The sequence below is a fragment of the Tachyglossus aculeatus genome, chromosome 4 (genome assembly GCF_015852505.1).
Source record: "Tachyglossus aculeatus isolate mTacAcu1 chromosome 4, mTacAcu1.pri, whole genome shotgun sequence".
Lineage (NCBI taxonomy): Eukaryota > Metazoa > Chordata > Mammalia > Monotremata > Tachyglossidae > Tachyglossus > Tachyglossus aculeatus.
Window position 1 is genome coordinate 36,984,868 of NC_052069.1, and position 27,608 is coordinate 37,012,475.

Below are 27,608 nucleotides of genomic sequence, written 5' to 3' on the forward strand. Positions count from 1 at the left end.
ATGACTTGCCCGAGATCACTTAGCAGACATGTGGCAGAGGCAGGATTAGAACCCATGACCTCTGATTCCCAGGTTCACGCACTACCCACTAGGCCATGCTGCTGCTCATATTGTTTGTCTTCTCCTCTAGGAAACATGTCTATCAACTATGTTATATTGCACTTTCCCAAACGCTTAGTACAGTGCTCTGCACACTGTAAACAATAAATATGATTGATTCTTTAATCTGATGCTCGTTTCTCTCTTTTCCTTTTCAACCTCTTTCTGCATCACCCTGACTTGCTAACTTTATTCATCCCCCCGTCCCAGCCCCACAGCACTTATATTCATATATGTAATTTATGTATATTAATGTCTTTCTCCACCTCTGGACTGTAAGCTCATTGTTGTACTCTCCCAAGAGCTTAGTACAGTGCTCCGCACACAGTAAGCGCTTGGTAAATATGATTGACTGACTAATGGAGTTTTGCCTCAAATTTTCCTTGCCAAAATGATTTTAGCTACAAACATGCACCTTAGAGAAGTGGCGTGGCTCAGTGGAAAGAGCCTGGGCTTGGAAGTCAGAGGTCATGGGTTCTAATCCTGGTTCTGCCACTTGTCAGCTGTGTGACTTTGGACAAGTCATTTAACTTCTGTGTGCCTCAGTTCCTTCATCTTAAAATGGGGATTAAGACTGTGAGCCCCGTGTGGGACAACCTGATTACCTTGTATCTCCCCCCGGCACTTAAAACAGTGCTTGGCACATAGTAAGCGCTTAACAAGTACCAAAATTATCATTATCTCTGCCTTACCCAGGGAGGCAGCAGTTTCCAAATAATCACATTCTTTCTTGGGCTGAGATTCTCAAATCACATTCTTTTTTGGTCTGAGATTCTCAAATATTCCTTTGAATGCTCACCTCAGGCTAATGGTGCCTTGGACTTTACCAAGACTGAGAAAGGCCAGAAATAACAATAATAATAATAATAATAATAATAATAATAATAATGGCATTTATGGCAGCTGGCCTGACTACAGATCCGACAGAATAACCGGTCTCTCCGTGAGGAAGAAGAAAGACAAATGCCAAGAATCCTTATCAAATCATCTTTATTTTGCCTTCATCTGAACTTTCAAAAGGAGTTCCTGAAAAGTTACCTACAATTTTCATTTTTTGCCAATTGTGTCATTTAGTTTATCTCCAAATGACAAGAGAGCCATAAAGGCCATACCTGCTCAACTGTTTATCCTGTCATTAAAAAAATGCAGCAACCTCTACATAAAATCCGTGTAGTTCTTAAAATTTTCTTTATTAAGCACCATATTGGACATGGAGTTCCACACTGATGAAATGATTAAAAGAAAAGCAATTTTCATATTCTCCCCCAATCCCATTAAGGACACTTGTACTTGCCAACTTGTACTTCCCAAGCGCTTAGTACAGTGATCTGCACACAGTAAGCGCTCAATAAACACAATTGATGATGATGATGATGATGACACATCACCAACATGCCAGATTGCCAAATATGTATCGCTAGAAATTGGTTTAGGCTCTCAAATAATTAACGGGCTCTGGTGCTCTTACCAAGCGTAGGAATGTCAGCATCCGACTGAACTTACATCGGTAAGTCGTTTTATTTTAATTCCTTCAGCAAATCAACCTGTGTCATCCTAAAAGTAATTTTGCCATCATTTAAACGAAAACATTAACAAATCAACATTATCGATTATTTTCTTCCCCAATCAGAAAAAAAGACAGCTGGGTGCTAATTAATCGATTTGAAGAACTTCGTGATTCATTGTTAGCGACCTAATGAGTCGATTCTAATGCTTTGATAATTTCCGATGACTCAAAAGAGCTAAATGGAAAAGTTGATAAAGGGTGATTATAATACTGTTCAACAGTTATAGAGTACTTTGTATTTTCCAAGCGAGTCACACGCGACAACTCTTTAATTCCCCCATCATCTCTGCGAGGTACGTCAAGCAGACGCCAGAGGATTGATGCATGAAGGAAAGCATGCTAGGAATTAACCCAGCGCTCAGAAAAGTAGCAGGGGATGTTTAGTTTGGCCCCGTCGTGGCTCAGCTGACGACAGGCCGGTTCCTGACGTCCATTAATCACAGTTTGGAGGGCAGCCTTCTTCGGACCGTGCCGGTGATTCTGCCAAATGGGTTGTCCGTCGGTAGCAAAACCTGTAGGTGAGATGAGGTTGAGCTTTAGTCATTCAGTCGTATTTATTGAGCGCTTACTGTGTGCGGAGCACTGTACTACGTGCTCTGAGAATGCCTTATGGGAGAATACCGTGGACTATGTGCCGTGGAGAGGCAGCGTGGCCTAGTGGAAAAAGCCCGGGCCTTAGGAATCAGGGGACCTGGGTTCTAATTCCAGCTCCATCATTTGTCTGCTGCGTGACCTTGGACAAGTCACTTCCTCATATCTCAGTGACCTTGTCCGTGAAATGGGGTTTAAAATTGTGAGCCGCGGATAGTGTCCAACGTGAGTATCTTGTATCTATCCCAGCCCTTAGTACGGTACCTGATACGTTGTAAGTGCTTAACAAATACCATTCAAAAAAAGCTCACTCTACCTCTTAGTCTGTTAGCCGCGTGGCTCAGGACACTGCCTGATCTGATTATCCAGTATTTTTCCTAGTGTGAAGCACAGCGTGATCTCCCCATCTAGACTGCAAGTTCATTGTGGGCGGGGAATGTATCTGTCTACTGTTATATTGTGCTCCCCAAAGCATGTAGCACAGTGCTCTGCATGCAGTAAGCACTCAATAAATATGATTTAAAGAGTATCATCCTGGACTTTAACAATAACATTAAAAAAAAAAATCCTACCTCTTTGACTGTGAACCACGTGGCTCAGGGACTGTGTCTGATCTAATTATCATCTATTTGTCCTAGTGTGATGCACAACGTTATAATAATAATGATAATAATAATAATGGCATTTATTAAGCGCTCACTATGTGCAAAGCACTGTTCTAAGTGCTGGACAGGTTACATGGTCATCAGGTTGTCCCACGGGGGGGCTCACTGTCTTCATCCCCATTTTACAGATGATGTAACTGAGGCACAGAGAAGTTAAAGTCCCACAGGTGACAGGTGGTGGAGCCGGGATTAGTTAAGTGACTGGCCTAAAGTCACACAGCTGACAAGTGGCAGAGCCGGGATTTGAACCCATGACCTCTGACTCCAAAGCCCGGGCTCTTTCCACTGAGGCACGCTGCTTAACAGTGCTTTGCACATAGTAAGCGCTTAACAAATACCGTCATTATTATTATTATTATTATTATTATTATTATTATTATTATCATCATCATCCTGGACCAGATTGGCTCTTCCTGGGACAGCCGGATGCAGGAGGGGAAGGAATATTGTGCAGTATGCTTGCCTGAAGGGATGTGGGCAGAAGAGAGGATACTGACATGGAAGTAGCGCCTCTTTGAGCTAATGCCCATTTTATACCACCCTGCCATCTTTGCCGGGAGAAGGGATGACCGACGATTTGGGGTTGTGAGGTGCCCACGCAATTCCAGCTTCTCAACCCAGCTGGGCAGTGGGTTCCCAGTGCCCGGACCCTGACGTGTTGTTGTTGCTGTCTTATGCCGTCGACCTGTGTCCGATCCATAGTGAGGCCATAGACACATCTCTCCCATTCATTCATTCATTCAATCGTATTTATTGAGCGCTTACTGTGTGCAGAGCACTGGACTAAGCGCTTGGGAAGTACAAGTTGGCAACATCTAGAGACGGTCCCTACCCAACAACGGGCTCACAGTCTAGAACGGGGAGACGGACGACGAAACAAAACGTGGACAGGTGTCGTCATCAGAATAAACAGAAGTAAAGCTAGATGCACATCTTCTAGACCGTGAGCCCGCTGTTGGGTAGGGACCGTCTCCATATGTTGCCAACTCGCACTTCCCAAGCGCTTAGTACAGTGCTCTGCACACAGCAAGCGCTCAATAAATACGATTGAATGAATGAATGAATCATTAACAAAATAAATAGAATAGTAAATATGTCTGCGTGGCTCAGTTTCATCTACTGTAAAATGGGATGAAATCCCTGTTCTCCCTCTGACCGCGAGCCCCACATGGGACAGGGACCGTGTCCAAACCGATTATCTCATTTCCATCTGCAATCGTTCTGGTAGCATATCCATTGAGTTTTCTTGGTAAAAATATGGAATTGGTTTCCCATTGCCTCCTTCCGTACTCTCTCTACTGCTGCCCAGCACAGGGGAGTTTTGACTTGTGGCCGATTGCCTTCCACTCGCTAGCCACCGGCCAAGCTAGGAATGGAATGGGTAGGCCTCTGCTTTATTTTACTTGTACATTTTATTTTACTTGTACATATCTATTCTATTTATTTTATTTTGTTAGTATGTTTGGTTTTGTTCTCTGTCTCCCCCTTTTAGACTGTGAGCCCACTGTTGGGTAGGGACTGTCTCTATGTGTTGCCAATTTGTACTTCCCAAGAGCTTAGTACAGTGCTCTGCACATAGTAAGCGCTCAATAAATACGATTGATGATGATGATGATGATGACTCTCCCTCCCGTAGTCGTGTCTGGTAGAGGACTGGAAACTCTCCAGGGGCCACCCTGAGAGGGGCCAGACCCTGACTAATGGAAAGAAATATGGAAATTGGAGTCAATATCCACAAATTCTAGTCCCAGTTCTGCCCCTCTCCTGCTCTCTTGACCATGAGCGGACGGCAAGGATCGTGGGTCTGCCTCTTGTCGTGGTTTAGTGGATAGAGGAGGAGCCCGGGAGTCCGAAGGATCTGGGTTCTAATGCCTGCTCCTCCTCATATCTGTTGTGTGACCTTGGGCAAGTCAATTCTCTTCTCTGGGCCTCAATTACCTCATCTGCAAAGTGGGGATTAAGCGCGTTGAGCCCCATGTGGGACAGGGACTGTGTCCGACCTGATTAACTTGTATCTACTCCAGCGCTTAGAAGGGTGCTTGGCACATTGTTAAGCGCTTAGCAAGTACCATAATTAATCAATCATATTTACTGAGCACTTACTGTGTGCAGAGCACTGTACTAATTATTAGAAACGTGGTCGGGAACTGCAACCACAGTGCTCCCACCTCTGCACCTTGGTATGCCCACGTGGAGTGGAAAGAGCCCAGGCTTGGGAGCCAGGGGTCATGGGTTCCAATCCCGGCTCCGCCACTTGTCAGCTGTGTGACTCTAGGCAAGTCACTTAACTTCTTTGGGCCTCAGTTGCCTCATCCGTAAAATGGGGATTAAGACTGTGAGCCCCACGTGGAACAACCTGATCACCTGTATCCCCCCAGTGCTTAGACCAGTACTTCACACATAGTAAGCGCTTAACAAATGCCATCATTATTGAGCAGCAGCGTGGCTCAGTGGAAAGAGCCCGAGCTTTGGAGTCAGAGGTCATGGGTTCAAATCCCGGCTCCGCCGCTTGTCAGCTGTGTGACTTTGGGCAAGTCACTTAACTTGTCTGTGCCCACTTACCTCATCTGTAAAATGGGGATTATTCATTCATTCATTCATTCAATCATATTTATTGAGCGCTTACTGTGTGCACAGCACTGTACTAAGTGCTTGGGAAGTGCAAGATGGCAACATATAGAGACGGTCCCTACCCAACAGTGGGCTCACAGTCTAGAAGGGGGAGACAGAGAACAAAAAAAAACATATTAACAAAACAAAATAAATAGAATATGTACAAGTAAAATGAATAAATAATAATAATCACATTTGTTAAGCACTTACTGTGTGCAGAGCACTGTTCTAAGCGCTGCGGGGGGGATACAAGGTGATCAAGTTGTCCCATGTGGGGCTCACAGTCTTAATCCCCATTTTACAGATGAGGTAACTGAGGCTCAGAGAAGTTAAGTGACTTGCCCAAGGTCACATAGCAGACATGTGGTGGAGTCAGGATTCGAACCCATGACCTCTGACTCCAAAGCCCGTGCTCTTTCTACTGAGCCATGCTGCTTCTCTATTTATTACTCTAAATAGAGTAATAACTACGTACATATATACATACATGCAGGTGCTGTGGGGAAGGGAAGGAGGTAAGGTGGAGGGGATGGAGGGGGCTCAGTCTGATTAAGACTGTGAGCCCCCCGTGGGACAATCTGATCACCTTGTAACCTCCCTGGCGCTTAGAATAGTGCTTTGCACATAGTAAGCACTTAATAAATGCCACTATTATTATTATTATCATTATTTGAGAAAGGAAACAATCACTCTGTAAAACTAACAAACTTGGGGAATTCACCAAATAGGAGGCTCTCCATCCATTAAGGCAGATTAAGCTCCCTTTTGTGGCTCTTAGCTCAGTGGGGCCAGAGACTGAATCATCTCTGTACAAAGTGTAGACTGAGTTCATTTCCCACAGAGGCCAAACTATTATTAAACTGCACGACGAATCACCGTCAGGCAAAATGAGCTTTAACCTCGATTAGTGCACAAATAGATGTGATCATGACTCAGTTGGGGAAAGAGTTACTTTACAAATCCTGGAAGAATGTGCTGAAATACAGAAAAGTCTGCAGACTCTCATCAGCCCAAAATGATCTGGACAGAGCCTTGGTTTAGGATGGGGGGGACAGAGTAGAAGAAGTGGCTTATTGGGTTCCCAACGGCTATGGGGCATTTCAAAAGAAACGACACCCTTTTATTTACACAAAAATTGTCTCCACTACCGCCGTGCCTTTTTAAAACCCCAGTCCTACGATTCCCTCCCGTCTTCAAAGACTTATTGAAGGCACGCCTCCTCCAGGAGCCCTTCCCTGACTAAAATCCCCCATTTCCTTTTCTCCCTCTCCTTTCTGCTTCACCCTTGCGCTTGGATTTGTTCCCTTTTTTCATCTGCCTCCTTCATTCTCACAGCACTTAGGTACATAGCTGAAATTAGATTTATTTATCTTCATCCATTCAATAGTATTTATTGAGCAGTCACTGTGTGCGAAGCACTGTACTAAGCACTTGGGAGAGTACAGAGAAGCAGCGTGGCTCAGTGGAAAGAGCCCGGGCTTTGGAGTCAGTGGTCGTGGGTTCAAATCCCAGCTCTGCCAATTGTCAGCTGTGTGACCTTGGGCAAGTCACTTAACTTCTCTGGGCCTCAGTTACCTCATCTGTAAAATGGGGGTTGACTGTGAGCCCCCCGTGGGACAATCTGATCACCTTGTATCCCCCCAGCACTTGGAACAGTGCTTTGCACATAGTAAGCGCTTAATAAATGTCATTACTATTATTATTATTATTACAATACAACAACAAACAGACACATTCCTGCCCATAGCGAGTCTTCCACTCTAGACTGTAAGTTCCTTGTGGGCAGGGAACATGTCTACCATTTTTGTTATAACATACAGAAGCACTTAGTACAGTGCTCTTCTAAGCATGGAGTATGGTGCTCTGCACATAGGAAGCACTCAGTAAATATGGCTGATTGATTGAATCTCCACTTTGTCCACAATTCATCACATTCATTCATTCATTCAATCATATTTATTGAGTGCTTACTGTGTGCACAGCACTGTACGAAGCACTTGGAAAGTTCAAGTCGGCAACATCTAGAGACGGTCCCTACCCAACAGCGGGCTCACAGTCTAGAAGGGGGAGACAGACAACAAAACGAAACATAGTAACAAAATAAAATAAATAGAATAATAATAATAATGGCATTTATTAAGCGCTTACTATGCGCAAAGCACTGTTCTAAGTGCTGGGGAGGTTACAAGGTGATCAGGTTGTCCCACCTGGGGCTCACAGTCTTCCTCCCCATTTTACAGATGAGGTAGCTGAGGCCCAGAGAAGTGAAGTGGCTTGCCCAAAGTCACACAGCTGACAATTGGCAGAGCTGGGATTTGAACCCATGACCTCTGACTCCAAAGCCTGTGCTCTTTCCACTGAGCCACGCTAAAATAGAGTAATAAATACATACAAACATATATACATATATGCACATACATATATACATATAGATATAGATATATAGATATATACAGGTGCTGTGGGGAGGGGAAGGAGGTAAGGCGAGGGGGATGGGGAGGGGATCATATCTTCCAGTCCTGGCTTAATACCCAGATGTTCAAGAAATTTTTTTTCTCATCTTTATGCTTTTTCCTCTATTTGGGTTGAGCAATCAATCAATCAATCAATCAATCATATTTATTGAGCACTTACTGTGTGCAGAGCACTGTACTGAGCGCTTGGGAAGTACAAGTTGGCAACATATAGAGATGGTCCCTACCCAACAGTGGGCTCACAGTCTAGAAGGGCAAGAGCAGGCTCCTAATGATGTCAAAAATGATCATAGGCTTCATAGCCACGTACACTAGGCATGACAACATTTTCTGATGAGTTAAAATCATCATCATCATCAATCGTATTTATTGAGCGCTTACTATGTGCAGAGCACTGTACTAAGCGCTTGGGAAGTACAAAGCGCTTGGGAAGTAAAATGAGGCGGGTTAATAGCCTGCATTCATTTCGGAAAACAGTCATTAGTGCTACCTGCGCGCTGCTGCCTTAATCCCCGTTAGAAAAACAAACATGCCTTCCCTTCTAATGTATTCTTGGGAAGGCCTTCCACCTCCTCCAGGAGGCCTTCCCAGACTGAGCCCCTTCCTTCCTCTCCCCCTTGTCCCCCTCTCCATCCCCCTCATCTTACCTCCTTCCCTTCCCCACAGCACCTGTATATATGCTTGTACATATTTATTACTCCATTTATTTTACTTGTACATATCTAACCTATTTATTTTATTTTGTTAGTATGTTTGGTTTTGTTGTCTGTCTCCCCCCTTTAGACTGTGAGCCCACTGTTGGGTAGGGACCGTCTCTATATGTTGCCAACTTATACTTCCCAAGCGCTTAGTCCAGTGCTCTGCGCACAGTAAGCGGTCAATAAATACGATTGATTGATTGATTGAGGGGGCCTCCTCCCTCATCAATCAAACATGGGGGTGAGGGTTAATGGAAAGATGCTTTTTCTCTCTTTCTGACCGGAATCGTTTTTGAGGATGCTTCGGCGGTATGCGTCATTTGGCAGAGGAGGATCTCCTAGAGTTTTTGCGATATGTGTAGCCAAGCTGCGGGGGAGGCAGAGATCTCGGGGTGCTGTCAACACCCCGAAACCCTCAGGAGAGGAGAGGTGCCCATAAAGTTGGAAAGATACAGGGCCGGGGAGCTTGAGTCTCCACTCTCCTCGGCACGCTTGCCTCTGGCTCTGCCCCTCATCATCATCATCATCATCATCAATCGTATTTATTGAGCGCTTACTGTGTGCAGAGCACTGTATTAAGCGCTTGGGAAGTCCAAGTTGGTAACATATAGAGACAGTCCCTACCCAGCAGTGGGCTCACAGTCTAAAAGGGGGAGACAGAGAACAAAACCAAACATACTAACAAAATAAAATAAATAGAATAGATATGTACAAGTAAAATAAATAGAGTAATAAATATGTACAAACATATATACATATATACAGGTGCTGTGGGGAAGGGAGCTTGAGAAGCAGTGTGGTCGAGCGGTTAGAGCCTGGGCCTGGGAGTTCAAAGGACTTTCATTCACTCATTCGGTTGTATTTATTGAGCGCTTACTGTATGCAGAGCACTGTTCTAAGCACTTGCAGAGTACAATGCAGAAATAAAGAGAGACAGTCCCTGCCCACAACAGTCTAGCGGCGGGGAGACCGGCATCGATACAAGTAAACAGGCATCGATATAAATAAATAGAATTATAGATATAATTCTAATAGATATAGATTAGATATAGATCTAGATATCGAATAGATATAGATTATAGATATATACATCTTCCTTCCCTTCCCCACAGCACCTGTATATAATAATAATAATGATAGCATTTATTAAGTGCTTACAGTGTGCAAAGCACTGTTCTAAGCGCTGGGGAGGTTACAAGGCAATCAGGTTGTCCCACAGGGGGCTCACAGTCTTAATCCCCATTTCACAGATGAGGGAACTGAGGCACAGAGAAGTTAAATGACTTGCCCAAAGTCACACAGCTGACAGGTGGCGGAGCCGGGATTCAAACCCATGACCATATGTATATATGTTTGTACATATTTATTACTCTATTTATTTATTTATTTATTTATTTATTTTACTTGTACATATCTATTCTATTTATTTTATTTTGTTAATATGTTTGGTTTTGTTCTCTGTCCCCCCATTCTAGACTGTGAGCCCACTGTTGAGTAGGGACGTCTCTACATGTTGCCAACTTGTACTTCCCAAGCGCTTAGTACAGTGCTCTGCACACAGTAAGCACTCAATATATATGATTGATTGATTGATTGATTGTACTTCCCAAGCGCTTAGTACAGTGCTCTGCACACAGTAAGCACTCAATAAATACGATTGATTGATTGATATACATACACAAGTTGTTGCCAACTTCCCAAGCGCTTAGTATAGTATAGATATAGATATAGATAATATCTAATAGATATAGATTATAGATATATACATACACAAGTTGTTGCCAACTTCCCAAGCGCTTAGTACGGTGCTCTGCACACAGTAAGCGCTCAATAAATATGATTGAATGAATGAATGGCTAATAATAATGATGATGGCATTTATTAAGCGCTTACGATGTGCAAAGCACTGTTCTAAGCGCTGGAGAGGTTACAGGGTGATCAGGTTGTCCCACAGCGGGCTCACAGTCTTAATCCCCCTTTTACAGATGAGGGAATTGAGGCCCAGAGAAGTGAAGCGACATGCCCAAAGTCACCCAGCTGACAAGTGGCGGAGCCGGGATTTGAACCCACGACCTCTGGCTCCAGAGCCCGGGCTCTTTCCACTGAGCCACGCTGCTTCTCTATCCATATATAAGTGCTGTGGGGGCCGCGGGGGAGAGCGAAAGGAGGGAGTCGAGTTGATGCGGAAGGGGAAAAGAGGGCTTAGTCTGGGAAGGCCTCTTGGAGGAGGTGGACATTCAGTAGTGTGGTGAGCCCACAACAAGCTGCCTTACCTATATATATGTGTATATATATATATATATATATATATATGTATATATGTATATTTATTACTCTATTTATTTTACTTGTACATATCTATTCTATTTTATTTTGTTAGTATGTTTGGTTTTGTTCTCTGTCTCCCCCTTTTAGACTGTGAGCCCACTGTTGGGTAGGGACTGTCTCTATATGTTGCCAACTTGTACTTCCCAAGCGCTTAATACAGTGCTCTGCACACAGTAAGCGCTCAAAAAATATGATTGATTGATTGATTATTAGTGATTATTTGTGATCCCGTAAACCACAAGAAGGAAGAGACTGGCAAAGGCACTGATGGGCTCTACCTGATGGCAGGTGATTGCGGGCTGGAGGGGTGGATTTCTCTCCCTGCTCTACCCGTAACGGACCTGGATCAATCAATGACTGACTCTGTTGCCAACTTGTACTTCCCAAGCGCTTAGTGCAGCGCTCTGCACACAGTAAGCGCTCAATAAATACGGTTGATGATGATGATGATGATGATGAATGACTGTCACATAGAGCCACAGCTGCGACGCCTAAGGCAGATTCGAATCGCGAAGAGGCACACACGGAGGCACCCAGAAACGAGGCGCGCAAAGAAGGTGCCATGCAGAGAAACAGCAGAAGGCCGCAGAAGACGACAGCGCTTGGAAGCAGGAAGAAGAAACGTTGGCAGGACGGGCGCCTTTGACCCCAGACTGGTATTGGACCCTTGGTGGAGTGGAGTGAGTGGGTGGGTGTCTGTATCACTCCCTTGCATGTTGGTAAAATTAATTAAAATCTTTTGCATGGTAACCTTGGTCATCAGAGGGGTGGTTTGACTTCTACTACCTGTGGTGGCTCGGAGGGAAAGTAACAGCCTTGAAAGGCTGGAGAACTGGGTTCTAATCCCCTCTCTGGTATGAGAGTTTAAAAAAAGATTGTGAATACCTAGGAGGGTCTAGAATAGATCACCTAAGAGTGCTGAGATAAAATTTTCCAAATTGTACTTCCCAAACGCTTAGTACAGTGCTCTGCACATAGTAAGCGCTCAATAAATATGATGATGATGATACTGAGGCTTCCCCGGCCCAGGAAGGCCCTGGCAGGTAGGAGCCTGGGGCTCGCGACCTCCTCCCCCTCCCCAAAACACCTGTATATATATATATATATGTTTGTACATATTTATTACTCTATTTTATTTGTACATATTTATTCTATTCATTTTATTTTGTTCATATGTTTTGTTCTGTTCTCTGTCTCCCCTTTCTAGACTGGGAGCCCGCTGTTGGGTAGGGACCGTCTCTAGATGTTGCCAACTTGGACTTCCCAAGTGCTTAGTACAGTGCTCTGCACACAGTAAGCGCTCAATAAATACGGTTGATGATGATGATGATGATGAATGACTGTCACATAGAGCCACAGCTGCGACGCCTAAGGCAGATTTGAATTGCGAAGAGGCACACATGGAGGCACCCAGAAATGAGGCGCGCAAAGAAGGCGCCATGCAGAGAAGCAGCAGAAAGCCGCAGAAGACGACAGCGCTTGGAAGCAGGAAGAAGAAACGTTGGCAGGACGGGCTCCTTTGACCCCAGACTGGTATTGGACCCTTGGTGGAGTGGAGTGAGTGGGTGTGTGTCTGTGTCACTCCCTTGCATGTTGGTAAAATTAATTAAAAACTTTTCCACGGTAACCTTGGTCATCAGAGGGGTGGTTTGACTTCTACTACCTGTGGTGGCTCAGAGGGAAAGTAACAGCCTTGAAAGGCTGGAGGACTGGGTTCTAATCCCCTCTCTGGTATGAGAGTTTAAAAAAAGATTGTGAATACCTAGGAGGGTCTAGAATAGATCACCTAAGAGTGCTGAGATAAAATTTTCCAAATTGTACTTCCCAAACGCTTAGTACAGTGCTCTGCACACAGTAAGCGCTCAATAAATACGATTGATGATGATGATACTACGGGTCACCGAGGCTTCCCTGGCAGGTAGGAGCCTGGGGCTCGCGACCTCCTCCCCCTCCCCAAAGCACCTGTATATATGTATATATGTTTGTACATATTTATTACTCTATTTTATTTGTACATATTTATTCTACTCATTTTATTTTGTTCATATGTTTTGTTCTGTTCTCTGTCTCCCCCTTCTAGACTGGGAGCCCGCTGTTGGGTAGGGACCGTCTCTAGATGTTGCCATCTTGGACTTCTCAAGTGCTTAGTACAGTGCTCTGCACACAGTAAATACGACTGATTGATTGATTGATTGAAGTAGGGCTTTGAAGGGGGGAAGAATGATCGTGTGGCGGATTTGGGGAGGGAGAGCGTTTTGGGCCAGAGGTAGGATGTGGGCCGGGGGTCGGAGGTGAGACGGGAGAGATCGAGGCACCGCCGGCTCTGCTGCTTGTCTGCTGTGTGACCTTGGGCAAGTTGCTTCACTTCTCTGGGCCTCTGTTTCCTCAACTATACAATGGGGATTCAACGCCCGTTCTCCCTCCTACTTCGACTTAGAGCCCCATGTGGGATGAGGGCTGCGTTAAGTCTGATTAGCTTGCAACTACCACAGCACTTAGAACAGGGTGTAAACAAGTTTAAGTTCATTGGGACAATCTGATTACCTTGTATCTAGTAAGCGCTTAGCTAATACCATTATTATTATTATTATTATTATTACTATGTTATTATTATTATTATTCACCCGAGGTGAGCTGTCCCACTTGTAGTCCCACAGCACTTGTATGAACTTGTACAGATTTATTACTCTACTTATTTTACTTGTACATATTTACTATTCTATTTATTTTGTTCAGTCATTCATTCAATCGTATTTATTGAGCGCTTACTGTGTGCAGAGCACTGGACTAAGCGCTTGGGAAGTACAAGTTTGCAACATATAGAGAGGGTCCCTACCCAACAGCGGGCTCACAGTCTAGAAGAGAAAGTTAAAAATCAGTGGAGATGCCGGAGATCGAACCCGGGCCCTCATACATGCAAAGCATGCACTCTACCACTGAGCTACATCCCATGTGCATATAGCAATAATTCTATTTGTTCTGACGATTTTGACACCTGTCTACATGTTTTGTTTTGTTGTCTTTCTCCCCCTGCTAGACTGTGAGCTCGTTGTTGGGTAGGGACCGTCTCTATATGTTGCCGACTTGTACTTCCCAAGCACTTAGTACAGTGCTCTGCACACAGTAAGCGCTCAATAAATACAATTGAATGAATGAATGAATGAATGAATGAATGAAAGTACCCCCCAAATATACAAGGGCTACGTATGGTTTTGATGGGTACATGAAAAGCAGCTTGGCTCAGTGGAAAGAGCCGGGGCTTTGGAGTCAGAGGTCATGGGTTCAAATCCCGCCTCTGCAATTGTCAGCTGTGTGACTTTGGGCAAGTCACTTCACTTCTCTGGGCCTCAGTTCCCTCATCTGTAAAATGGGGATTAAGACTGTGAGCCCCCCGTGGGACAACCTGATTGCCTTGTAACCTCCCCAGCGCTTAGAACAGTGCATTGCACATAGTAAGCACTTAATAAATGCCATCATTATTATTATCATTACGCTGGCTTGCTAAACTCCGACTTCCACAGACAACGAAAGGCTTCTGGTAAACCTTCATTGTTCGTATTCTTCCGTTAAAACATTGGTATGCAGTCCGTCTCTCCCACCGCTTCCTCTGATTGCTTCCCCCAAGTAGGATCTCCCGTTGTTGGGTAGGGACCATCTCTATATGTTGCCAACTTGTACTTCCCAAGTGCTTAGTACAGTGCTCTGCACACAGTAAGCGCTCAATAAATATGATTGAATGAATGAATGAATTGGTGGGAAAATCTGTCTATTGAGTCTCTCATACCAGTGACACAATTCCTTATAGTTTTGAACCCAGGAGTGTGAGTATGGTAAAAACACAGCTTCCCCTGTATCTTGCTTCTCATGGCAACAGGCTGAGCCCCCTCCTTCCTCTCCCCCTTCTTTCCCTCCCCATCTCCCCCTCCCTACTTCCTTCCCCTCCCCACAGCACCTGTATATATGTTTGTACAGATTTATTACTCTATTTATTTTACTTGTACATATTTACTATTCTATTTATTTTATTTTGTTAATCTGTTTTATTTTGTTGTCTGTCTCCCCCTTCTAGGCTGTGAGCCCGCTGTTGGGTAGGGACCGTCTCTATATGTTGCCAACTTGTACTTCCCAAGCACTTAGTACAGTGCTCTGCACACAGTAAGTGCTCAATAAATACGATTGATTGATTGATATGTTGCCGACTTGGACGTCCCAAGCGCTTAGTTCAGTGCTCTGCACACAGTGAGCGCTCAATAAATACGATTGAATGAATGAACAGGCTCTCTGTTTCTCGGGTTGCCTCTGACCATCAGACTCTTTCTGTAGCAAAACCTCTGGGGCTAAGGTATATCAGAAACTGTGGAAGGCCAGGGAGAGAGAGTGGGAATGCCATTTGGATCAACAACCGGGAATGTGTTGGACTGGAAGGTTACTTTTAAAATAAGGCGGCAGTGGCTGTTATATAGAATGGCACTCCATTTCTCAAGATGGTGGCAAGATGTTTAATAATAATAATAATAATAGTAATGATGGCATTTATTAAGCGCTTACTATGTGCAAAGCACTGTTCTAAGTCCTGGGGAGTTTACAAGGTGATCAGATTGTCCCACGGGGGGGGCTCACAGTCTTCATCCCCATTTTACAGATGAGGTAACTAAGGCCCAGAGAATAATAATAATAATCATAATGATGGCATTTATTAAGCACTTACTATGTGCAAAGCACTGTTCTAAGCGCTGGGGAGGTTACAAGGTGATCAGATTGTCCCACAGGGGGCTCACAGTCTTAATCCCCATTTTACAGATGAGGTAACTGAGGCCCAGGGAATGATAATATTAATAATAATAATGATGGCATTTATTAAGTGCTTACTATGTGCAAAGCACTGTTCTAAGCACTGGGGAGGTTACAAGGTGATCAGGTTGTCCCACGGAGGGCTCACAGTCTTAATCCCCATTTTACAGACGAGGTAACTGAGGCCCAGGGAATGATAATATTATTAATAATAATGATGGCATTTATTAAGTGCTTACTATGTGCAAAGCTCTGTTCTAAGCGCTGGGGAGGTTACAAGGTGATCAGGTTGTCCCACAGAGGGCTCACAGTCTTAATGCCCATTTTACAGATGAGGTAACAGAGGCACAGAGATTTTAAGTGACTTGCCCAAAGTCACACAGCTGACAATTGGTGGAGCCGGGATTTGAACCCATGAACTGTGACTCCAAAGCCTGGGCTCTTTCCACTGAGCCACTAGAGAAGTGAAGTGACTTGCCCAAAGTCACACAGCTGACAATTAGCGGAGCCAGCATTTGAACCCATCACCTCTAACTCCAAACCCCGGGCTCTTTCCATTGAGCCACGCTGCTTCTCATGTACTTTCATTCATTCATTCATTCATTCATTCAATCGTATTTATTGAGCGCTTACTGTGTGCCGAGCACTGTACTAAGCGTTGGGAAGTACAAGTTGGCAACATATAGGGTCGGTCCCTACCCAACAGCGGGCTCACAGTCTAGAAGGGGGAGACAGAGAACAAAACAAATTAACAAAATAAAATAAATAAATAGAGTAATAAATGTGCACAAACATATATACATATGTTTGTATGTACATACATACGTATTTCATACACAAGTGCTTAGTACAGTGCTCTGCACCTGGTAAGCGCTCAATAAATACGATTGAATGAATGTACTTCATGTACTTTAGTACTTCATAGGTTCTCTTACCTGGTCTTTGTTAATGAGTCCCATTTTGGTCATATCGATGGTAAAGTAGTGAATGTTTGGCAGGCTGATTTCTATATCATCAATCTGGAACCCATAAAAATAAATATTTCATCATATAATTATTAATGATCCCTGCTCAATCTCTGTTTGGCTCTGAGCCTCTCTTTCCAAGACCTGGTGAATCTCTCCATTTCTGATCCCGCGCCCTCTCCCTCCTGTCTGCACCCCGCGATAGATACGCACTCCCTCCTCAATCAATCAAGCAATCAATCAATCAATCAATCGTATTTATTGAGCACTTACTGTGTGCAGAGCACTGTACTAAGCTCCTCCTTCAGCATCCTCTTTTTTAGGAGACACCTTTACCCTAATCCCCTTCTCACTGAATCTTCCCTCTTTTCCACCCTACTTCTCTCCATCACTTCTCTTTGAGGACACCTTGTCATATTGACCAGTGAGGTATGCTGGGATTGAGGGAGGTTAAATCTGTTGTGACCCAAAAGGATCAAGATGTCCCAAGACAAATTAAAAAAATGACAACAGTGGCCCACCTCACCCACTTCACAGTGCTCTGCACACAGTAAGCGCTCAATAAATACGACTGGATGAGTGAATTTCACATGATTGTTAAATTTCATTGGTACGCAAATCTTTCTCACAGAAAAGTTTCACATCCCCGCACTTCTCTACCTTCTCTGAACAGTTTCCTCAAAATGACGGGTTATAGCAAACTAAACCCCCTCAAACGTAAAGTGGGAAGACGTACCTCTGAAATTCTGCTCAAGGTGAGTACCTGAATGTCATAAAGAGTTTTCTGGACAGAGGGAGAATATTCCCCTTTGTCATAGGGTCCGGCAAATTTCTCTAGGATAGTGTCCCGAACAAGATTCCTTGAAAAAAGAACAGAGAGAGAGAGATCAGTGGCTCTACAATAAAATCATTTTTACTAACATTTCCTTTACAAACTCCCACTTCTCCACATGTTTTAGCCCTAGGAATTCTAACATACTAATTATGTTTTTCACTTTTCTGCATCTTTGGCACTGCAAATGAATTCAAACTTTCCCTATCTACATGGGAAAGTGAACAACAACATCTTAAAGGAGTTTTTGAGGGAAGCCCTACTTCCTTTCTCTGAGTTCAGCCACAGCACTTCTCCTCCTCCTCCTCGGGGCTTTGGAAATAAGATTCCTGACAGAAATAAGTCTGCATGATGTCACTGAGGGAGTGAGATGTATGCTGTTTCCCCCTTCTAGACTGTGAGCCCACTGTTGGGTAGGGACCGTCTCTATATGTTGCCAACTTGGACTTCCCAAGCGCTTAGTACAGTGCTCTGGACACAGTAAGCACTCAATAAATATGATTGAATGAATGAATGAATGCTGGTTTGTCTGAAAATGTCAATCTTTTGGAACTGGTGGAACTATTCAAATCAAGAGCCTTTGGGGAAAATGCCCATTGTATTGGATACATGTTTACAATAATAATTATATTTTTTTTAAGTGCCGATTGTGTCTAGCACGGTTCTAATAATAATGATTGTGGTATTCATTAAATAATAATGATAATAATGGTATTTGTTAAGCGCTTACTATGTACCAAGCACTGTTCTGAGTTCTGGGGCAGATACAGGGCAAGCAGGTTGGACACAGCCTCTGTCTCACATAGGGCTCACAGTGTCTATCTCCATTTTAAAGATGAGGTAACCGAGGCACAGAGAAGTTGTGGCTTGCCCAAGGTCACACAGCAGACAAGTGGTGGAACCGGGATTCGAACCCAGAACCTTTGACTCCTAAACCCATGCCGTGCCACTAGGCCATGCTGCTTCTCTAGACCAAGCTCTGTACTAAGCACTGGGGGAGATAAAAGAGAAACAGGTCCTACAGTCTAAGTAGGAGGGGGAACAGGGATTGAATCCCTGTTTTGCAGTTGAGGGAACCGAGGCCCAGAGAAGTGAAGCGACTTGCCCAAGGTCACACAGCAGTTTCTTGGAGAAGCCAGGATTAGAACCCAGGTCCTCTGATTACCGGGCCTGTGCTCTTTCTGTTAGGCCATATTGCTTCGTGCTGTTCTAAATACTGGGCTAGATATAAGCCAGTCAGCTCAGAAACCGTCACTGTTCCACGTGGAGCTCACAGTCCAAGTCAGAGGAAGAACAGCGATTAAATCCCCATTTTACAGATGAGGAGACTGAGGTTCGAAGGACTTGCCCTAGTGATTTATCAGTCAATCGTATTTACCGAGCGCTTACTGTGTGCAGAGCACTGCACTAAGCACTTGGGAGAGTATAATACAACAGAGTTGGTTGACATGTTCCCTGCCCACAAGGAGTTACAGTCCAGAGATCTTGCCCAATAATAACAATGGTATTTATTAAGCGCTTACTATGTGCAAAGCACTGTTTTAAGCGCTGGGGAGCTTACAAGGTGATCAGGTTGTCCCACGGGGGGCTCACAGTCTTAATCCCCATTTTACAGATGAGGTGACTGAGGCACAGAGAAGTGAAGTGACTTGCCCAAAGTCGCACAGCTGACAATTGGCAGAGTCTGGATTTGAACCCATGACCTCTGACTCCAAAGCCCGGGCTCTTTCCACTGAGCCACGCTGCCCACACAGTGGGCCAGTGGCAGAGCAGTGAGTACAACCTTGGTCTCCTGAATGCTAATAATAATAAGAATGGCATTTATTAAGCACTTACTATGTGCAAAGCACTGTTCTAAGCGCTGGGGAGGTTACAAGGTGATCAGATTGTCCCTTGGGGGGATGTGAGCCCACTGTTGGGTAGGGACCATTTCTATATGTTGCCAACTTGTACTTACCAAGCGCTTAGTACAGTGCTCTGCACACAGTAAGCACTCAATAAATATGATTGATTGATTGATTGAATCCCATTTTACAGATGAGGGAACTGAGGCCCAGAGAAGTGAAGTGACTTGCCCAAAGTCACACAGCTGACAGTTGGCGGAGCCGGGATTTGAACCCGTGACCTGTGGCTCCAAAGCCCGGGCTCTTTCCACTGAGCCGCGCTGCTTCTCATCCCATGGGCTTTCTACTAGCCCTGCTACCTCTCAACCTCAAAATTCCCACGAACGCTATGGAGGTTATAGGTATTCATTCATTCAGTCAGTCATATTTATTGAGCACCAACTGTGTGCAATGCACTGTACTAAGTGCTTGGGAGAGTACAATGTAACAATAAACAGACACATTCCCTGCCCACAACGAGCTTAGAGTCTCTGAGACTCTTCTGGATGCATCATCCCTCTCCCCCTCCCCCTGGCCTTACTTCCTTCCCCTCCCCACAGCACCTGTATATATGTATATAAGTTTGTACGGATTTATTACTCTATTTATTTATTTATTTTATTTGTACATATTTATTCTATTTATTTTATTTTGCTAATACGTTCTGTCTGGTTGTCTTGTTGTCCATCTCCCCCTTCTAGACAGTGAACCCGCTGTTGGGTAGGGACCGTCTCTATGTGTTACCAACTTGTACTTCCCAAGCGCTTAGTCCAGTGCTCTGCACACAGTCAGCGCTCAATAAATAGGATTGAATTGAATGAATGAATGAATCATCCACTGCCCGGCTTAGGGTAGGAGATATGAGAGAAGAAATGTGGCTTCCTAGATAGGTCCTCTGCCTCCAACTTTCTCCCATCCTAAGAAAAATCTTAGAAAGATCCTAAGTAAGCGCTCAATAAATACGATTGATTGATTGAAAAGAAGCTCTTGGAAGCTTTCCCCAATCCCAGTTCACTGATGACCCATCCCCTAGCCCACACTAGTCAGTCAATTCGATTTATTGAGCGCTTACTGTGTGCAGAGCACTGTACTAAGTACTTGGGAGAGTAAATATAACAACCCTCTTTAATGCTATATTGTACTTCCCAAGCGCTTAGTATGGCGTACTGCACACAGTAAGTGCTCAATAAATTCATTCATTCCTTCAATCGTATTTATTGAGCACTCACTATGTGCAGAGCACTGCACTAAGCGCTTGGGAAGTCCAAGTTGGAAAGAAATAGAGACAGTCCATACCCACCAACGGGCTCAAAGTCTAGAAGGGGGAGACAGACAACAAAACAAAACATGTGGTCAGGTAAATCAATCAATCAATCAATCGTATTTATTGAGCACTTACTGTGTGCAGAGCACTGTACTAAGCACTTGGGAAGTCCAAGTTGGCAACACATAGAGACGGTCCCTACCCAACAGCGGGCTCACAGTCTAGAAGGGACTTCGGTTGAATGAATATGATTTATTTATAAAGGTAAATATGATTGAATGAATGAAAGAACACAGTCCCTGCCCACGAGTTTACAGTCTAGAGGGAGTCTACAGCCTAGGGGATTATATTCCTTGCAACAGTGGCAAAGAGTAAGCGCTTAATAAATGCCATCATTATTATTATTACAATTCGGCAGCAGGTAAAGACAGTCCCTAGCCCGCAATGGGTCACAGTCTCGAAGGGGGAGACAGACAACAAAACAAATAGACCGGCATCAAAGTAGATAAATAGAATTATAGATGTCTACACACAGGGCTCACAGCCTTAATTAATAATAATGATGGCACTTATTAAGCGCTTACTATGTGCAGGGCACTGTTCTAGGCGCTGGGGAGGTTACAAGGTGATCAGGTTGTCCCACGGGGGGCTCACAGTCTATTTTATTTTGTTAGTGTGTTTGGTTTTGTTGTCTGTCTCCCCCTTCTAGACTGTGAGCCCGCTGTTGGGTAGGGACCGTCTCTATATGTTGCCAACTTGTACTTCCCAAGCGCTTAGTTCAGTGCTCTGCACACAGTAAGTGTTCAATAAATACGATTGATTGATTGATCGATTGATTGATTGATTAAAGCATCTTGCGTGCTCATGAAACGCACACATACTCAAGTCAAGCCCCAGGACTCTTCGAGTCAGCAATGTTGGGAAAAATCCTTGGCCTACCTACCATGCAGCCTGGAAATCCACATCCCTGAATTTGTTGTAGCGCCATTTGCAGTATACTTTGGTAGCAAAACATCGGTCATTCACTTCGGGGAGGGTGGTGAACTGATCCTTTAAGAATCCTTCAAAGCCTGACTGGGTTGTTTTCAAAAGCGTCATGTCCTTGATTCCGGAGTGAACGTCAGGGTTTCCTGAAAGGTGCGGATAGAAGCATTCATTCATTCAATTGTATTTATTGAGCGCTTACTGTGTGCAGAGCACTGCACTAAGTGCTTGGGAAGTACAAGTCAGCAACATCTAGAGACAGTCCCTACCCAACAGCGGGCTCACAGTCTAGAAGGGGGAGACAGACAACCGAATAGAATAAATAATAATAATAATAATAATAATAATAATAATTAGAATAATTAGAATAATTAGAATAAATAGAATAGTAGCGTGGCCTAGTGGAAAGAGCTCGGGCTTGGGAGTCAGAGGTCGTGGGTTCTAATCCTGGCCCCACCACTTGTCAGCTCGGTGACTTTGGGCAAGTCACTTCACTTCCCTGGGCCTCAGTTACCTCATCTGTAGCATGGGGATCAAGACTGTGAGCCCCATACAGCTGTGTGACTTTGGGCAAGTCACTTCACTTCTCTGGGCCTCAGTTCCCTCATCTGTAAAATGGGGATGAAGACTGTGAGCCCTGCATGGGACAACCTCATCATCATGCATCCCCCCCCCCACCCCCCAGCGCTTACAACAATGCTTGGCACATAGTAAACGCTTAACAAATGCCATTATTATTATTATTATTCCCTAACCAAAATGAGCTTACAGTCTAGAGGGGGAGGCAGACATTAATATAAATAAAGAAATTACAGACAAGGACATAAGTGCTGTGGAGCTGGGCAGGGAGAAGGGTGAATAAAGGGAGCAAATCAGGGCTATGCAGAAAGGAGTGGGAAAAGAGGAAATGTGGGTTAAATCAGGAAGAGCTGTGCCTTCAATAAGGCTTTCAAGATGAGGAGAGTAATTGTTGGATATGAAAAGGGAGGGCATTCCAGGCCAGAGGCAGGACATGGGGGAGAGATCAGCGGAAAATAGACAAGATCAAGGTACAGTGAGTAGGTTAGCATTAGAGGAGTGAACTATGCCGGCTGAATTGTAATAGGAGAGAAGCAAGGGGAGACAGAAAGGATGGTGGTGATGTCTACAGTGATGGAAAAGTCAAGGGGAAGGCAGGAAGATGAATTATGTTTTAGACATGTTCAATTCGAGGCGATGGCAGGACATCCAAGTAGAGATGTCTTGAAGGCAGGAGGAAATAGCGAGACCGCAGAGAGGGAGAGAGATCAGAGCTGGAGATGTAGGTTGGGGAATCATCCACATAGAGGCTGTAGTTGAAGCCATGGGAGCGAATGAGTTCTCTCAGGAAGCGGATGTAGATGGAAAATAGAAAGAGGCCCAGAACTGAACCTTGGGGGAGCCCCACATTTAGAGGATGGGAGGCAGAGGAGGAGCCCGCGAAGGAGACGGCCAGAGAGATAAGAGGAGAACTAGGAGAGGACAGTGTCAGTGAAGTCGAGGCTGGATAAGGTTTCCAGGGGAAGGGGGTGGTCCACAGTGTCAAAGACAGCAGAGAGGTCGAGGAGGATTAGGATGGAGTAGAGGTCATTGGATTTGGTAAGGAGGAGATCGTTTGCGACCTCTGAGAGAGCGGCTTCTGCGGAGTGAAGGGGACGAAAGCTATATCGACGGGGGGTCAAGGAGAGAATTGGAGGAAAGAAACTTGAGACAGTGGGTGTAGATAACGCCCTCAAGGAATTTGGAGAGGAATGGTAGGAGGGAGATGGGACATCTTTGCATCTTTGCAGAGTAAATTGACACAGTTCCTACCCTCGAGGGGTTTACAGTCTAGTGGGGAAGATGGAATTAAAATAATTTACAGGTAGGGGAGCAACTGAGTTGGTGGAGGTAGGGGTAGGGTGAGTACTAGATGCTAAGGTGGGAGAGACTCAGGTTGATGTCTTCCCCTCTAGACTGTGAGCTCGTTGTGTCTGTTGTTATATTGTACTCTCCCAAGCACTCAGTACAGTGCTTTGCACACAGAAAACACCAAATAAATACGATCAGATTGAATTGTTATGCTGGACTAGTTTCAGGAGGATAAAGTTGGAAACAGAGAACCACACAGAGAAGAAAGCCCACTGATCCTGGTGACGTTACAGAAAGTGCTTTGTGAATCCTTGTAGTGAAAGATCCTATTTAAACAAAATAACTTTTCTAACCATCATCATCATCTCCTACAGATAGAGAAAGCCACAGTAAACTCACTGTCACCCAAACCATCCCACCACTTTGCTCTCCAAATTTCACATACTCTAAGTGAATTCCAGGCTTCTTTCTTTAGTACAAAACAGCCTAATTCTCACCACGGCAGATGGAATTTATTCTATCTTAGTTTTCCTGGTACCTTACAAGTTTTCCCTTTGAAAGATTTTTTTACTAGAATGCTTTAATGCAGTTTTAAAATATCCCTTTTTTGGTTATTTATGTCCTTTTCGGAGGTGTTAAATGTGGAACCAATTATATTCCTCATGACAGGACTTTTTTCTGCCTTAGGGAAGCTTTGTATTCCCTGACACCTGGTGTGTAGGTAAGGAAACAGGTCTATTTTCTATCAATTCTCCATGAGCCTTTTCCCTAAGAAAGCTAAAGAGTAGGCCGTGTGGCTCTCAGAGAGATAAATTGCAATCTGTTTTGGTTAATGAGTGTGTAGGAGGAACTAGAGAAATTATGTTTTAGGAAATTGAGGTGTTGAAAGCTTTCTTGTGCATCTTACTCTTTTCCCACCGAAGGAATCCTGAAAAGCTGACTTTGTGGCTGTGTGAAAGTGGAACTGAAGAGGGGGGCTGTCTTTTGGATGCATGTCTCCTTGTTTGCAGAAATTTGTATCTCTTTTCTTAAAAACGTATGAGGCATAATATTTTAGCTGGTGAATTTGAAAGGCACCATCGTACTAAACGTTGGGGCCCTGACAAGGGAAGGAGATAAAATAAGCCCTCTGACTCCATCCGGGGTTCTTCACGTTTGCCAAGAATCGCCAAGGAGGAAAAGAAAAAGCGGTGATTGCCATAAAAAGATGAGCAAGCCAAAGTCAGTCGGACTTGATCTGCCAAAAATGTGGTCAGAGTTAATTGTCTCCAGGAATGTTTGCCTTTCTTTCTGGACAAAACTGAAGCCAAAACTCATTAGAACACCCAGATGCTTCCCGCATTTTTGGAATTGAGTGGAAAGAGAAGGATAGGAGAATCGCATCTTCCCCTTTCTCTCTCTGTCTTCCCCCTCATAGAAGAATCAGGGCTGAGCTAGCCTTGGGTTCACTGGGGTGAGGAGAGAGGGTAATAATAATAATAATAATAATAATGGCATTTATTAAGCTCTTACTATGTGCAAAGCACTGTTCTTAGCGCTGGGGAGGTTACAAGGTGATTAGGTTGTCCCACGGGGGGGCTCACAATCTTAATCCACATTCTACAGATGAGGTAACTGAGGCCCAGAGAAGTGAAGTGACTTGCCCAAAGTCACACAGTTGACAAGTGGCGGAGCCGGGATTTGAACCCATGACCTCTGGCTCCAAAGTCCGGGCTCTTTCCACTGAGCCATGCTGCTTCTCTGGCAGCATGGCCTAGTTGATAGCGCATTGATAGCCTGGGACTCAGAAGGTGATAGCTTCTAATTCCGGCTCTGCCACTCCGTTCATTCATTCAGCCGTATTTATTGAGCACTTACTGTGTGCAGAGCACTGTACTAAGCGCTTGGAAAGTACAATTTGGCAACAGATTGAAACAATGGCTACCCAACGAGGGGCTCACAGTCTAGAAGGGGGAGACAGACGACAAAACAAAACAAGTACACAGGCATCAATAGTATCAACTTGGATAAGGAGAATTATAGATATATACACATCATTAATAAAATAAATAGAATTTGTACAAATAGACGCAAGTGCTGTATGCGGTATGACCTTGGGCAAGTCACTTAATTGCTCTGGGCCTCAGTTACCTCATCTGTAAAATGGGGATTGACACTGTGAACTCTATGTGGGACATGGCCTGTGTCCAACTTATAATAATAATAATGGCATTTATTAAGCACTTACTATGTGCAAAGCACTGTTCTAAGCGCTAGGGAGGTTGCAAGGTGATCAGGTTGTCCCACGGGGGGCTCACAGTCTTAATCCCCATTTTACAGATGAGGTAACTGAAGCCCAGAGAAGTGAAGCGACTTGCCCAAAGTCACACAGCTGATAATTAGCGGAGCTGGGATAATAATAATAATAATAATAATAATAATAATAATAATAATACTAATAGCATTTGTTAAGTGCTTACTATGTGCAAAGCACTGTTCTGGAACTTGGTTTGCCTTGTATTCACCCCAGTGCTTAGTACAGTGCCTGGCATGTAGTAAGTACTTAACAAATACCATTATCGTTATTATAATTAGCAAAGACATGTAAGTTGTTCCCACTTGCCTCCTGAAAACCAGAAAGTCTCTCTTCCTCTTGGCCTCTCCAGGGGCTGCCCTGAGCAGACTCGAGACTGTAAACTCATTGTGGGCAGGGAATGTGTCTGTTAGATTGTTCTATTGTACTCTCCAAAGCGCTTAGTACATTGCTCTGCACACAGTAAATGCTCAATAAATACGATTGACCGAATGACTGACAGATACGGCCCCTCCCGCCTCTGTACTGGTCCTCTCCCAAGCACTTACAGCTTATAGTGCTCTGCACGCAGTAAGCGCTCAATAAATACCATTGATGATGATGATTCTGATGAGCCAAGGCCCTTCCTTTGGCCAGGGAGAGAACCCGGCCCTGCAGTATCTAATAATAAAAATAATAATGGTGGCATTTGTTAAGCGCTTACTATGTGCCAGGCACTGTACCATAATAAGCGCTGGGGTGGATACAAGCAAATCAGGTTGGACACAGCTCCTGTCCCCCCAGCTCTACCCCTCCCCTCCCCACAACACCTGTATATATGTTTGTACAGATTTATTACTCTATTTTATTTATTTTACTTGTACATATTTACTATTCTATTTATTTGGTTAATGATGTGCATTTAGCTTTAATTCTATTTATTCTGATGACTTGACACCTGTCCACATGTTTTGTTTCACTGTCCGTCTCCCCCTTCTAGACTGTGAGCCCGTTGTTGGGTAGGGACCGTCTTTATATGTCGCCAACTTGTACTTCCCAAGCGCTTAGTACAGTGCTGTGCACACAGTAAGAGCTCAATAAATACGACTGAATGAATGAATGAATGAGTGTCCCACGGGGGGCTCAGATTCTCAATCCCCATTTTACAGATGAGATAACTGAGGCCCAGAGAAGTGAAGTGATTTGTCCAGGGTCACCCAGCAGACAAGTGGCAGAGCCAGGATTAGAACCCATGATTGTCCGACTCCCATGCCCCATTATAGCTCCTCTCCCCTTCTGCTGCCTTCCAACCCCCACAGAGCTTTGTGTACAACTCTTAGAACAGTGCTATGCACATAGTAAGTGCTTAATAAATGCCATTATTATTATTATTATTATTATTATTGTTATTAACTCTTCTCTGCATCTTCACTCCGAAGGCCGTTCTGCCCACTGCTGTCCACTTCATTGACCCCCAGACAACATGCCTCCCCCTCTTCAGCTCCTCCTCTCTAGACTGCCAGCTCCTCATGAGACTGGAAGCTCCTGGAGGGCAAGGATCCTGTCTACTAACGCTACTGTCTTGTATTCATTCAATTATATTTATTGAGCGCTTACTGGGTGCACAGCACTGTACTAAATGCTTGGGAAACAACAATACAACAATAAACAGTGGCATCCCCTGCCCACAATGAGCTCACAATCTAGAGAGGG

At 44.3% G+C, this 27,608-nt stretch overlaps 1 protein-coding gene across 1 annotated transcript in view; it reads right to left on the reverse strand.

The window, feature by feature from the left end:
- Nucleotides 1-1,072: 1,072 nt before the first annotated feature.
- The window catches only part of LOC119927311 (uricase-like), a 64,808-nt gene continuing 38,272 nt past the window's right edge, over nucleotides 1,073-27,608 (reverse strand). Inside the window, exons 5-8 of the mRNA XM_038745906.1 lie at nucleotides 21,714-21,900; nucleotides 17,528-17,651; nucleotides 16,762-16,845; nucleotides 1,073-2,178 (exon numbers count right to left, since the gene is read on the reverse strand). Coding sequence (XP_038601834.1) covers nucleotides 2,104-2,178; nucleotides 16,762-16,845; nucleotides 17,528-17,651; nucleotides 21,714-21,900 — 470 coding nt within the window. The 3' untranslated portion in view covers nucleotides 1,073-2,103. The remainder of the gene's footprint in view (nucleotides 2,179-16,761; nucleotides 16,846-17,527; nucleotides 17,652-21,713; nucleotides 21,901-27,608) is intronic.